This window comes from Lineus longissimus, chromosome 1 (genome assembly GCF_910592395.1).
Source record: "Lineus longissimus chromosome 1, tnLinLong1.2, whole genome shotgun sequence".
NCBI classification, from domain to species: Eukaryota; Metazoa; Nemertea; class Pilidiophora; order Heteronemertea; family Lineidae; genus Lineus; species Lineus longissimus.
The window spans coordinates 1,274,378-1,289,384 of NC_088308.1; the positions used below are offsets into that span (position 1 = coordinate 1,274,378).

The window sequence follows — 15,007 nt, forward strand, 5'->3', positions numbered from 1 at the left end:
CCCCATTCTCCCCGGATGTAATCAATCTTCTATTGAAGGATACTATTTTCCCACGTTTTTATTTCCAATGTTATCGCCACAAGATCGATCATTTATCAGCGAGAGATTTACAAAAACTATTTTTATTCATATCGAGTCATTAGATTTGATGAGAAGGCACTAGTCTTGTATGTCTCCCTGTAGAGACCATGTCACAACCAATCCGATGGCATGGCCTGGTCTCCAAAACGATTCAGTCTCCTCCTGTTGAGACCTTGTCACAACCAATCTGATGGCAGTAGCTGTCACAATGTCCATGGCCTGATTACTGGTTGCCAAAACGATTCAGTCTCCTCCTGTTGAGACCATGTCACAACCAATCTGATGGCAGTAGCTGTCACAATGTCCATGGCCTGATTACTGGTCGCCAAAACGATTCACTCTCCTCCTGTTGAGACCTTGTCACAACCAATCTGATGACAGTCGCAGCTACAACGGGCCAGATCTGAATAGCAGTTACCAGCCGGCTTCACTCGTCCTAGGCCTTGTCACAACCAAGCCGAAGAGAGCAGCTGTCACTGTTCACCATGATCCAAGATATTTTTTGTTAGGGTACCTATAGGCCCTTGTGGCTGCGGTATCGCGACGACCAGGTTTTACCTGTCTTCATCACAACACAGGGCCACGGTATGAATCTGTAGGACATTCGAGTTTATGGCAATGGTCCATGTATCATGACCATTTTATTAGGTACACATATCTTTGTCCCAGCTATGGTATAAGCTGCGGTAGTGTCATTGATAATAAACCATGTCTTTGAGGGTAGGTAAGGACATAGACAATTGAGACGGTACCGGCCCATGAATGGTTTGTGACTTGGTCCATATTCTACTTCACAATCAGTAACAACTAATAAACTCAGGTTCTGACTCAGGACGAGCTACGTGCTTGCCACTGACAAGGACCATCCACCCAGCAGGCCTTCCTCGTGTACAACATGTTGGAATCAATCATTTGACACAACATGGGCAACATAAAGGAGACACAGATATAAGTTGTACAACAAATTTATTCACAATTAATGTGCCAATTTAAAACTAATAATTCATAAAGAATAAAACAGCTTGAACCTAACGACTCATTTACACTGTAATCTTGGCTCTGAACCTTTCACTGGGTGGTCTAAAATTACAAAAGAAAGACCGATGCATAATCTCCATCCTTACTTCCTAAATTCGGTATTCGGAAGGTTGTGGCTCCCGGACTGCAAGTGACCTGCCGTTTGACACGAATCTCTTGCGACATCTGATACCCGGCTATCTCGAGAGAGGCGGGGCAGTTTCTGTCTGTGGTAGCCATGTGTTACCAACCTCTAGCAGGTCGTAGCGAGTAAAAATCGCTTGTTTGCCCGCAAAAAGGGGAGCATTGTAAGATGATATGACACGCTTCATTGAATACTTGCTCACGTGACCACAGTACAATGTATTATCTTATGTTCAAAGTGAGTGTATACAGTGCCTATCTTTTTATGAGAACATAAAAAATTTTATGAGTGCACCTGCTACACAAGTTCAACAGAAAAGTTTGGGTTTTTATAGGCCCGACATCACAGTAGGCCAGCACAATGCAAAGTACCTTTGCCATTGTTGTGTTCGTTATACCATTGTCAATGGCAACCGGTAAATAAACTTGACCTCTCAGGCACAACATGCATGTAAGAAACGGCCAACTTCAGAGAGTTAATCAGCTATTAAAAGAATCTTAATACAAGCTAGCATGGCTAGGCTATGGCTTAGTCCAATAATGCATTTGAGGGATTTTAAACTTGGCATTTTGTTGAATCAAACATGCATTGAGTAATAAATCTTCGAAATCAAGTTTTACGCCAAGCTTTTACGCTGTTATTGTAAGGTGACCATCAACCTTAGATAGAAATAGGCCAATACATAGGCCTACCCTGGGAGGAATCGGATTTCTTGGGTGGATTTTCTAGAGGTTCTTGTCTTGTAATACGTGACGGATTTCAGAAGATAATTTTAATCATGTTTAACAATCCAATACATGTGTACCATTGTCTCAGATCTTGCATCCTTTATATACAACCAACAAGCAAAATATCGCGAATGCCATCAAGGAACAAACACAAAGGTCTCACTATAAAATACGCAATTTTCACGTTTTTAGAATGCTTCTGCGTTGTAAATCATTGTTTATTCCTTTATGGAAGTCGCAAGGAATGTCGTTAGTGGCTAATAAGGCCGTCATTATTGAACAAGATGGCATCGTTTAGGCTTGTAGTGGTCTATGCACCCTACTCTCCATCCTCCAAAAGTTCTTCAATATCTGTGAGACGAGCACCAAAGAGGCGATTCTCAAACCGGGACAGCTGCTTGAGCGCTCGTCTGTCCAATTTCACAGTCTGCCTTTTCCTTATCAAGTAACCATAGGTATCCGATAGGGTCCAGTGAAACTCGTACATGAGGATTGCAGCCGCTATCATTGTACTCCTGTTGACCCCATGATGGCAGTGAATCAGCACCGTGCCTTTAGACTCCTTGGCCGCCCGGACAAACTTAATCGCCTCGGGGAACCTCGGAAGTAGTTTATATCCCCTGTCCTCATCTTCGTCAATCCGAAGATAGCTAACTTTATCCGTAAATGCATTCATGTGTTCTAAAGAAGCGTTGACATCATGAGTTATCAGTAAGTTCGAGACCACGTCCTCGTCATTCGCTTGCTTCGCTGAGCCAAGATAGAGAAAGTTCTGCACCACCATGGTGGGATAGGAGACGAACTTCATTCGCTGGGCGTGCGAATGGAGCGGTCTATCCGTACAGAGGAACGGGAACGAGTTATAAAAGGCGGTGAAGCCGCCTTCGATGATCAAAGGCTCCGCCCCACACTCGCACAACTGCTCATAAGTCTTTGATAACGTACTCGTGGTGAGGTCAAAGGTCCTCCCGTTGTCGTCGTAGATTATCACAAATGTGTATTTCTTGATCGAGTCCAGTTTCTGAACGACCCTTGGGTCCTCCAAGAAAGAATAATGCCTGGCGGTGGCGATATGGCAACTCTCGAATTCATCCCGTGGCCGCGTGTCTAACAGCAGCATGTAGTCCTTCTTGGCAACGAGCGGACTATCGTCGCCATCATTGAGATAGTTATAAAAGTCCTGTAGAGTGACGTATTCCGTTTCCTTCGCGCTCTCATCCGGTAGCCTCCTGACCGTGAGTCTGCCGTCAGGGACCTCCATATTCACCGCAATGAAGCTACTGGCGACGGACATGTTGTTGGTCACACTCAATGCGTCCACCTTCTTCCCTTTCTTATCGGTCTTGCCCTTCTCTTTCTTGTCTTTCTCCTTCTTTTTATCTTTGTCTTTCTTCTTGTTCTTCTTGGATTTCTTGTCGTCTGCAGAAAAGATGGAACTGATTTAAAGGCGGAAACATGTCACGTAAAGCTTATGAAAGCAGGGTTGAGACTGCCCAGTAAAAACCTAAAGCGGGAATAAGTTCATTCATAAATCTGAACAGTTTCGATGACACTAGGCAGTTGCAACATTACTCAAATCTTCACCGACTGTTGGAAGGGGGAGAGGGGTCCCTGGCCCTGTCATCAATCAGTGACAGAACACATTTGGTCATAAAAGTAACGCCAGGTGCACTGAAACAATCAAACTAGAGGGTTGAATAGGTTTACATAACTTACCGGCGTCTTCCTCGTCACTATCGTACGCGTCCTCCTGTAAAGAGAAATCAGAATGGTCATTTGCGCTAGACCCCAAGCTGATGCCGAATCTGTGGAACATGTTCAGTTTATCCAGTTTCTCTGCAATCTGGAAGCGAGAAGGAAAAGCTATAAGCATGGGTCTCTTGCTAATAATATACAAAGAAGAAGATAATAGGAGCCCAGTTGAAGCCTAAGTGAAAGTTACAGGTTACCAGACACTAGACAACGCTCTGCACAACGGGCACGTGAACTCCAATATGGAAACCAACATTGGAAATTTGCTGCAGTTAGCACAAACTTTATTATTCCATGAAACAGTTTCTCTATTACCAAGTCCTTAAGATGACTTTCTTTGTCAAACAACGGTTGAGTAAAAAGAAGGTGAAACGTATGGAAAAGGCTGAAACTTGAGGATACTTGAAACGGGACTGATTACCGAATTCGACTCCGCCTCCACCCTTCGTGACCGATATCCTCTGGTTAAATTAGAAGACAGGATACCCATCTTTAGATAGAGAGTATTCAGTATGAACATTGCGAAAGAAGCTATCCTCAATGAGCATGACACTGAGCAATGTATTTGTCGTTCTGTGGGAAACTTGAGCCATGATATTCCACTGTATGCTAGTCTGGTCAAACATCTATATTTGATATTGAGAAAGCTAGCAAACAACAGGGAAATGTAATAATTGTAATGTGTTGTTTGGCTCAGACATATTACCATATTGACTCACTCGTGTTGTCAACCGATGCCTGTAGCTCTTTCTTGGTATGGGTACATGTACGAGAGCACGTACATTACTCTGACAACACCAATAGGAATGTCTGCAGGGTTTGCTCGAGGACCACAACTAAACGTAGTTTGCCTCAGTTTTAATACGTCACTTATTCTTATTCGACAGTTATCTTCATAACTTGCTTGTTCATAAAATGTCTCCCTAGTCACACACGTGGATTATCACGTGCCCATTGTACCGATCAGATATGCTGTAGGGGTTGTGGAAGACTATACAGGGTGTCCCTAAAGAGAACGCTCACTTTAAATGTTCATTGTCAGAAATACAGCGCTATATTACACAGGCAGATAATGACCTGCCAAAATTGTTTAAGCAATCATGGCATCTTTTATAGATGGCGGGTATACTTCCGGGGACACCCTGTATATTATGGTACAAACTAAAAGAAACAGGAAAGCTACGCATTAATGTTGTTAATACAGCAAGCGTTACCAAGCTCTTTCTTGAGGCCGCTGGCGTAGTGCGTGGTGTAACTGGTTTGGTGTGATAGGCGCCAAAGTAGGGGGCCGCGTGTTCGAACAGAGCTGTGAAACCAGGGACGACTGCATCCACCATCGCTCGCGAGACGGACGCGTATTCTATGGGCACCTGTTGATACAGAAAGGAACATTGCTGGCAGTGCGTAAAGGTCGGCACGTGGAAAATGAATTTAGAGTGGATTTTGGGTAAAGGTAAAAGGCTAAAGCGAGAACAAGCAAAATGGTTGTCTGTTCAAGCAGTTATGTGAACTAAGAAGCGGCGAGGCCTACTAACTTGATCTGAGGTCATATGTCTCTTTTGACATGTCCCAAAATCAGTCGTCGAACAATAGTTTTGGACACGTGGTTCTGGGGACCTTTGCTTACTAATACACCGCACAAGGCTCTCGTATAGTTCGACCACTACATACTGTATATCTTCTCTCTACAGCTGACCAAATATAGAAGGCAGAGCAAGGCAATTCAAGCTGATGACTGATGATTCCACCCACGTGGTTTCCTACTGAGGACGCGCTCTCGCACTCACACTAAACTCGGCTTAAGACAAGCCAAAGGCTATTTGGTAATTGAGCTCACCCGGTAGTGCGGTTGGTGTGGAGCGGAAGAATCATCAGAAGACGCAAACCGGGAAACTTTTATTCACCAAACAACCGCTGGGGCCAAGTGTTATTCTTGTGGAATCAGTCCTTTACCTTGTGAGTTATTGTTATATCTTAACCTACACCATACCTCTGTCCAAATAATGTTAAAGTAGTTCTTACCTCTTCCTTTTTCTTCTTCTTCTTTTCTTTTTCCTTCTTCTTCTTCGAAGACTTCTCATTCTCGCTATCAGACTCGTTGCCCTTCTTTTTCGATTTCCGCTTTCCTTTCTTATGGGATTCCTGATCACTTCCGTCATCAGTATCCGACTCAGAGTCATTATGGCGTCGCCTCATGACACCTGACCTTGGTCTTTTCTCAAGGTCACCGTTTTCTTGCCCGTGTTTCTTTTTGCGTGCTATCCTAATCTTTCGTTGGTACTCGCCATCAGAATCCGTCTCATCGTCACTATTGTCACTTTCACTCTCACTATAATCCTTCTTCTTACCTTTCTTATCTTTCTTATCTTTCTTGTCCTTTTTATCTTTTTTATCCTTTTTCTTTTTCGATTTTTTACCATCGTCACTTTCGCTATCACTATCCTTCTTTTTCTTACCCCATCTGCTTTTTTTCTTCTTCTTTTCAACATCACTGTCAATGTCACTATCATATTTACTTTTTGCCTTTTTGCCTTTATGCTTTTTACTCTTTTTACTGTCACTATCACTATCACGAGCCTTGCTTTTACGTCTGCTCCTGCGATCGTCCTCCGAGTCGCTACTTTGGCTATTTAGCCTCCTCCTGCTATTGCGCATGAACGCATCATTGGCACTTTTCGGTCTTAGCCTCTCCCGATCCCTCCGCCCCTCCTCCTCACCAACATGTCTCCGTACGACGCCATTCCGCCCACCATTCTCACCCACAAGAAACAGCCCACTACCATCCACATCGTCTTTCACGTTCATATAATCCGATTTGATTTCATCCCCTCCAGTCCAACTATTTGTGGGAGTTCGTTCCCCACTAGCAGTTTGCGGTCTCTCGCGCCATTTTTGAAAGAATGAAACCCCACCAGCCTCGTTTTCGTGATTAGCATCATGTCCACGTTTATTCCGCGATCCAGACGACTTATTTTCATATCCGGAATCACTTTCACTCTCCGAGCGTCTACTTCTAGAACTCTTTGGCCGATCTTTTCTACTTCTGTGTTTTCTAACGTCATCACTTTCTGAGTCACTATCTTTATATTTGCTTTTATGTTTGTCTTTCTTTTTATCCTTTCCCTTCTTTTTGTGCTTGTCATCATCACTTTCTGAGTCACTGTCATCATGTTTACCTTTTCTTTTAGACTTCTTTTTATCCTTTCCCTTCTTTTTGTGCTTGTCGTCATCACTTTCTGAGTCACTGTCATCATGTTTACCTTTCCCTTTGGACTTCTTTTTATCCTTGCCCTTCTTTTTGTGCTTGTCGTCATCACTATCTGAGTCACTGTCATTATGTTTACCTTTTCCTTTGGACTTCTTCTTATCCTTTCCCTTCTTTTTGTGCCTGTCATCATCACTTTCTGAGTCACTGTCATCATGTTTACCTCTGCCCTTCGATTTCTTCTTATCCTTTCCCTTCTTTTTGTGCTTGGCGTCATCACTTTCTGAGTCACTGTCATCGTATTTACCTTTTCCTTTAGATTCCTTTTTGTCCTTGCCCTTCTTTTTGTGCTTATCGTCATCACTTTCAGAGTCACTATCGCCGTGTTTACCTTTTCCTTTAGATTTCCTTTTCTCCTTTTTCCTACGATCGTTGGATTTGCCTGTATCACTATCTGAATCATGCTCCTTGCCCGTTGACCGTTTTGACCCTGCAGATCGTGGTTTAGACCGCTTACTGCTGTTACTGGTCACATCTGATGCACTGTCCCCCTTATCCGTGATGGCCCAAGACGCCACATCACCAGCAGTTACATTAGGTTGAAGAAGTGTCCTCTCCTCAGCAATAGGGGACGGTTTCGGCGACAACCTTTTGGCAGAAATATCTGTTGTCCTCATTTTGACAGCAGGTACTGCAAGATCATTCTCGATTGCACCAGGGATACACTCCGTGTCACTGTCCTCATTCGTAACCTTTCCATCAGTTTCTAAATCTAGCTCTTCCAGGTCATCTACATCACAATCTTTGAGAGCTAAATCACCGTTGGCCATAGGCGCTTTCATCGGTCTGTGTCCAATGCTTATCAAATGTCCATTCGGACGCTTGAATTGTACTTGAGGCTCAGCTTCCTCCGTTACTAGGGGGACACTTGGGGAAATGATCAGACGACCTCCCCGGTCCTCGACGATCCGCTCCATCACGTCACCAACGCCATGAAGACTGGACCGCTTCCGGTCGGGAACCCTACTCGTCAAGATCTCAGACTCGCTGGCTAAGTCATCATCAGAATTTCCGTCATTTTGTTTAGTGGCATAGTCCACTGATTCGTCCTCACTGCCCGAGTCCTCCTCACTCTCCGAGTCATACTTCTTCTTCTTATCCTTGCTCTTCTTCTTCTTCGAATCCTTGTTATCCTTATCCTTGCCTTTATTCTTCGCATTCTTCTCCTCTTTTTTCTTCTTAGCGCTCTTAGGCCTCCACTTCTTCCCATCATTTTCATCATCATCGCTTTCATCAGAATCACTCTCATCCTTTTTACCTTTCTTTTTCTTCTCCTTCTCCTTCGCCTTCTTCTCTTTTTCCCGCTCTTTCCTTTCCTTTTCTCGAATCTTCTTCTCCTTCTCCCGTTCCTTCTTCTCCTTCTTTTCTCTCTCTTTTTCCTTTTTCTCTTTCTCCTTTCTCTCTTTTTCTTTGGCCTTTTTATCTTTAGGATCCTCTTCCTCTTCCCCCTCCTCTTCCTCCTCCTCCTCTTCCTCTTCCTCCCCTTTAACATTCGGCTCCTTTTTCTTCCATTTTGAAATCTTCGACATCTTGTGCGGTGGTTTCTTCTTTCCTTTCGTGTTCAAACTGAACGTGCTTGCCTCGATATCCCCTTCCTCGCCCTCATCAATATCCTTATAAGGCGACGACTCGGCGTCCTCGTTTGACCCTAAGCTAGCAAGGCTCCCATTGACGTGACCATTCTGCGCTTTTTTATCCTTCTTTTTATCCTTTTTATCTTTGTCCTTATCTTTCTTTTTCCCAAACCGTGATAGCTTCCCCTTTTTCTCTTTTTCAGGTTTTTCCTCTATCTCAGACCTATCCTCGGAGTTCTTGTCCTGCAGAAGATATGAAGAGAGGAAAAGGTCAAAAACGGAGACGCTGATTTTTTATGTATAAAAAGCAAAATGGGCTGAAATTATATGATACTGAAACAAAACTGATTATCATTATTATTCGGGGTTGTAGGTAAAGTACATTGAACAGTTAAATGCCAACAAAGAACGATGAGAAAGTGTTAGAAACAAGAAGAATGCAAACCAACCTTCTTCAGTAAATTTATTAGGGTGATTCGACTTAATCTGTCCCCGTCCGTACGTTGATGTTAAAATGCTAGCGAACTCTGACAAGTAAACCTCAGGTATGTGGAGAAACGGGCCAGTGCAAGCTTTATCAAACAGCAGGTTGCTAGTTTAAGAATGGTAAGGGAATTTTTACTTAAACATTGACAATACGTATACAATATGGCACAACATGTTTCAGCTATTACCGTTGTTTTTGTTAGGATCATTGTATTACATGAGAGGGAGTGAAAGTGGGTAGGCCTATATGAGACGCCAATATGATACTCATAGGCCTGTAGTTGCCTTGCTGTACTTTAAACGGTTTAAGTATATCCCCTGATTACTAAAGTTGCTGGTCTAATTACATTTTATAGGCCTATAGCTACATAAACCTTTTGATTATAAGATCGAGTCTCATATAGGATCTAGCCTGTCGCATTCTGCATTCAAAGTAGCCCGATCATTAGCCGGCAATCCGACTCTACCGGATGGTTAATTTAAGACTATGCCCAATTGCACTCCTTTGCACACTAGTGACGACAAATCCGTCCACTCAGTAGGTTTTATGCCACCTCATACTAACCATCATCAAGAACTTTGAAGATTTTTATCAAGCGATACCGGGAGGAAAGATGCCCGGTGCTATGCCGCACCTACAACACCGCATGACCACGACAACGTGCTTCCTTACCTCTTCCTCGTCGGCGTCTTCCTCTGAGCTGGCGTCCTGATCTATCGAGATGGAGCAGACACCCTCCTCCTTGGACGAGCCGTGCCCCATTCTCTCAGTCCTCCGTAGCTTCGTCATCTAAGCGGTTGGGTGAGGCCACGCCTGCAGGCAGAAAGCAGAAGAGGATTGTCACTCTTGGAATAAAAAGCAACGAAATGATTGACCGGTAAATGTCCCAGATGGCTACTGGGGATGTTAACCTGAAGAAGAAGTCTGTTGTTAAAGAGATTTGGCCCATTGCTTGTGTCCAGGCCAGTCAGCAGAGAGCACAGAACATGGCATTGGAGCTCGCTATAGCTGGTAATGAAAGTTTGCAGCGGATGATGGGCAATATCATTTAGTCGGAAAAAAAGCTCCTCTTACAATTCGCAATGCATTCATATATTCCATTTGATTTTATTAATCGTGATATAATTTTGCTTCCGTGACCCGTCATCCTCTGTTGCACATGCGGCAGGCAGGTCTGTGCATTATCGGTTGTGGTCATAAAAAACTGAAAAAATCAATCGGCGGTGCTACAGCTATTCCAGCCCACGCCAGAGTGGATTTTGCTATATATTTGCCGGCAGCAATCAATGAAAATGTTATTTTGGTCTTCAGAGACATTCAAGTAATGATTACGCAGACTTATCAGATATTGAAGGGGCCGACTAGTGCTCTTATTTCGTGAAGCGTCCCGTAAATGGGCCATTTTTGGCTGTGACCGACGTCCCTTTTGCGATGCCTTCTGCAAAAGCCCATTTCTGAGCCTCAAGGGTTCACTGCCAATTCTGATGTGACCCTCAACAACCACTGGATCTGAAGTCGTGAACGTTTAGCACCTTTAGGTCAAGTTGTCAGGTCAAGATGATTTACCCCTCCTCTGTGCCCTGCGTTGACTCTTTAAGACATGCAAATATCATGGAAACCGTTGAATTATTGATGAAACGCGTTACGTGACATCCTGAACTTCCAGCAGCTATAGTTCCGTATAGTCTCCGTTTGACGCGCGATATCTGGAAGCTGAACAATGTCAATACATTGAGGGTCAAGATGGTAACGTGAGAGCATTATCACTTCACCACGACCATGGACAGATGAGATCAGTAGAGTCGCGGGAATAATCGAGCATTGTGAAGCGTTCTCTTTTGGTCAAATACATGTAATAAAATGATGATAACATCAACGTAGGCAAACACACGGTAGTATTTAGCTAACTGTTTAGCTTTGACCAACCGAGTACGGTAAATGTGTTGCTATAATAACAATAACGAACAAGACTAAAAGTTAAATATGTCGTCATTTTAAACATCACCATGTTTTGAGATATCGGTGCTTGTAAACAAATATCATCACTATTACAAAACATCATGTATGAGACTTGAGACAGGTCGAGCTAGAACTGTTCAACCAGCTATATAGTTTGCTGTGAAATACTAACAATACGTCATAATATGCCATACGGGCAGGACAGTTTTTTTATCAGAAAGTGTCAGGGGTGAGAACAGTGAAAATAATGGTACGGATAAACAAGTTATTATTGACAAAAATCTGTTATGCGTCTCGTCTTTCTATAGACTTCTGCTTATGACTTAGATGGAGTAAATATATGGAACAGACGGAAATATGATATGGTATAAATCAACATGAGCAGGTTGTAGGTGAAAAAATGAAAAGTGTTTTGTATCTAAAAATGTTATACTAGCTCGATCATGAGCAACGCCGAATGCGCATCCTGAACCGATGTAACACTCACAGCTTTTTTCAGACAGAGGGCACGTCTGCGTCAGGCTACACGAGTAATCACCAAGCAAGGCGTGGGCCAACTCAAAATACCTCTGACCTCCTTTCACCCTCTTCTACGTTTGCTAATGAGTTGGCTCAACAAACATTGTTATGTAGGCATGTCGACCGAGAATGACAAAGTTACTGGGCTATACTAAAACCTACCAAAGACCAAGGGGTGCAGACAAACTAGACGTTATTGGACTTTTGTACCAAGACCCTCGCCAATTCTAACACCGGCTCCTAATTTTCATTTCAAGCTCGATTTATGCACATAGCCGTTCTCCAACACGTTCAACATTGGATAGAGACAATATGGTGGTTGGCGACACCAAGTTGTCCGACTGTCAGGCGTCATGAACTTAGTTTCGATTTCGTAATAAACCGGTCTTATATACACAGATCGGTAAAACTATACTCCCTTTAAAATGATGAAGGGTGGACTTACCCGGTTGAGATATATTCCAGTCACTCACATACACCTGAAACATTGTTTTTGACGAGATGGCTACCTTCGTAAGACCGGGGATTTCTACTCCTCATCAGCAACAACAGTTACATATCACTTAACTAACCATAAATCATAGGATCGTAATGCTACACGCATATCCAATTAAGACACCATTGTTAATCGGTCACTGAATACAATAGAAATCGATAGACACCCAAAGCTCTTTGCCGCATGATTCCAGGTCTCTCACAAGTAGTATTCTCGAACTTGCGCAATTGTGCACTCCGGAGGGAGTGGACCGGTCTCGTCCGTTCGCCCGAAAAAGGATGCAGGATGACGAAATGGACTGCGAAAGAGTCTAGCGATATTTTTTATCAGCGAGTTCCAGTTCAAAAGTGATGTATCGAAAACGTTTTAGAATCGAGAACGCAAAATGTTGTTCTAAGGTATCTTTCCCAAGAAAGGATGTTTCGCCAATAGTAAAATGTCTGACTAAGACGCAACAGCCGATACAGACGGCCATAACTAAGCAGAGTTTACGCGCCGGCAGCTACAGGCACTGATCAAAGCTACGATTGCATGATGATGGAGGGAATCAATGAATTCCATTCACATCATGGCTTCACCACTTCTAAAATCGATAAAACAATTATTTACAATAATCATAATTTCCAATATTATTGCATTCATCTGTGGTCACGTCGTATAGCCTGGTGATTTTCAATATATACTCCGGACCCCCCCCCCCCCTTGATATTTCAAACGTATACGAGGTAGGAGTATTATTTAGCAAAAACCTGATCTCATGATGGCTACCAAGATGAATGATGACCAATTCATCAACAGCATTATCAATAGTTTAAAATCTAATATGCGGTTTGAAGGTACTCTAGTTTCACCGACCGCTTTATTATATCCGAAATCGAAACATGACCAAGACCATCGGCGAACTTGGTGTCGCCAGAGTTTTTCAATAAAGAAAGTCCCTCGTGACGCTTAGTCCACCTTTAATAGTTAACAATCGGTAGCACCAATTCAGCTAGAACTTGCAACCTTAAAGCAATTAGAACTCCTTCAACGTGAAGTAAACGCCAATTTCAGGCGTGGAGTCTATTCTCTGGAAAGCAAAGATAACTGTCTCCCATCCTTGAAATTGGCACTCACTTCGTTTTGAAAGGGTTCCGATTGCTAGAAGATTTCAAGTTCTAGCAATACTGGAGGTGACCATGATCAACCCTATGCAAGAGATGAAGAGAGAGCCTGTTAAGAATGCATGCCGGAGATAACGAAGCAACAAGGATATCAGGTAAGTAACTACTTGAAACAGCCAAATGAAAAGCGACGAATGCCATCATGAGAGACGTATATACCGCCCAGTGGAGTGCAGTTACTTGACCGAATGTCAGAAATATAGGCCTTCTGGGGTGATTTTTGCAAAAGGAGTCTACAGAGGTTTCTCCATTTTATTAAAACAAATATTTGTCCATTCTACATGTATATAGAATGTCAAGCGTTAGCATTTCCTTCTTGACGTGAAGGCCTGTATAGCCTACATAAAGCCTACGGTCAAAAACTATTCCACCCTGAACCTCATGGTCTTTCTTGGGGGTTTAAATGTTATGGAAAAACCTTGGTGGTCAAGATGTAACCAATCTTGAGCAGCAAATAATTCGCGCCATGTGAATTGTTTTTAGAGGACAGCAAAGGATGTGTCCAAATTAACAATCAGGTCAGGAATTAAACTTGAGTTTGGATTTTAATTACCTTGAGGATTAGTCCGTGCACTTACGACACTGTAATCATAAATCGAATATAAGTCTTCGCGTTTGATTGGTTTTAAATCTCAGCTTTATGCGCCAATAGTTATTATCAATCTGAATTTTTGACATAGAAATAAAAAAACTCGAAATAATGCACATTCTGTGCTCCCTGACAAGGCGCCCCGGCTTATTCATCGCCATACAGTGTCATTTAACATACAACCCCAGATCATGAGAGTTGTGTAGCTCACGATTTGAGACTTTGTATTGTGTTTGACATGCCTCATAGACATAACACCACACGCATTGCTTTCGCGACGACTAGTCAAATATTAAATTTGCGATGACAGAAAAATAAAAGAATATCTTGTGATAAAAACGAAGAAGACCACTAGATGTAGTCAACAAAAGCGCCTCGGTCGTTTTCATAATTTCAAAGGATGTTTTTTGAATAATCATTTTATACTTGGCACCTTACCATCCCGACTATGGTGCATCCAACTATATAACACGCTGAGCATGGACTTTGCTGTATGTTATGGATGTCAGATAGTGGTTTCCTTGGGATTTGCAAAACCGAATAATGGGCGTATCTAAGACACCGGCGGTGACATATTGAGGGCCCCTGGCTGATCTATTGATACGTTCGCATTAGGGTGTCAAAGTCGGAGAGGCGAAGGGCCACTGCATGGTCTCTTGTAGGGGGACCATTAACTGGAAGTGTGATAAACAACAGATTTGAATCATTCTGACATTTAGTGACTGTTTCGTATTTGCTAAACTATCTTTTAGACTTACCGATGAAGAAGCAACTGCAACGCAACTGATGTCTTATTCGTAAATCCCTGTCGCGTACCTCGCCTTGTTTATCGATATCCGTTCAACTGCTCGGCCTAAATTGAACAAATATTGTCCTGTGGTATCAAAATGTCAAAGCGGCAACATGTCGTCTGCCACGGTTGACAAGTTGTTTTCAGATTGACAGCCCGAATGGCAAAATGCAATCACACTGTGACCCTCAAAGGCCAGTCTGATGACAAGCACTGTCATATATCGTGATTGTGTAGCACAATATTCGATTCAACATTTTGGTTCTCCAAGCTGTTGATATATGAATAAGATTATCGAGTTCAACCGCACTTGAAAATTCGTATACGATCAACTTGGGCAGGACAAATATGATCTTACATTGTAGTTATAAAAGTTAAGCCTCTTCCGTCGTTAAGGCAAAGATTTGTTTTTCAGAGTTGTTTTAAGGGCCAAATGTTTAAT

The 15,007-nt window shown here is 42.8% G+C and overlaps 1 protein-coding gene across 3 annotated transcripts; it reads right to left on the minus strand.

The window, feature by feature from the left end:
- Positions 1 to 1,041: 1,041 nt before the first annotated feature.
- On the minus strand, positions 1,042 to 14,731 carry LOC135483787 (dentin sialophosphoprotein-like). Of its 3 annotated transcripts, none has more exons than XM_064764830.1 (6): positions 14,534 to 14,731; positions 9,722 to 9,862; positions 5,746 to 8,805; positions 4,938 to 5,093; positions 3,688 to 3,721; positions 1,042 to 3,390 (listed from the first exon to the last, which is right to left on the minus strand). In XM_064764830.1, the coding sequence occupies exons 2-6, from the start codon at positions 9,836 to 9,838 to the stop codon at positions 2,291 to 2,293; spliced, it is 4,467 nt and encodes a 1,488-aa protein (XP_064620900.1). In that variant the 5' UTR covers positions 9,839 to 9,862; positions 14,534 to 14,731; the 3' UTR covers positions 1,042 to 2,290. The 3 variants fall into 3 exon arrangements, with proteins under 3 accessions (XP_064620900.1, XP_064620908.1, XP_064620917.1); XM_064764838.1 differs by lacking the exon at positions 14,534 to 14,731 and adding an exon at positions 11,973 to 12,178; XM_064764847.1 differs by lacking the exon at positions 4,938 to 5,093 and having other exon boundaries at positions 1,043 to 3,390; positions 14,534 to 14,729.
- Positions 14,732 to 15,007: the final 276 nt, after the last annotated feature.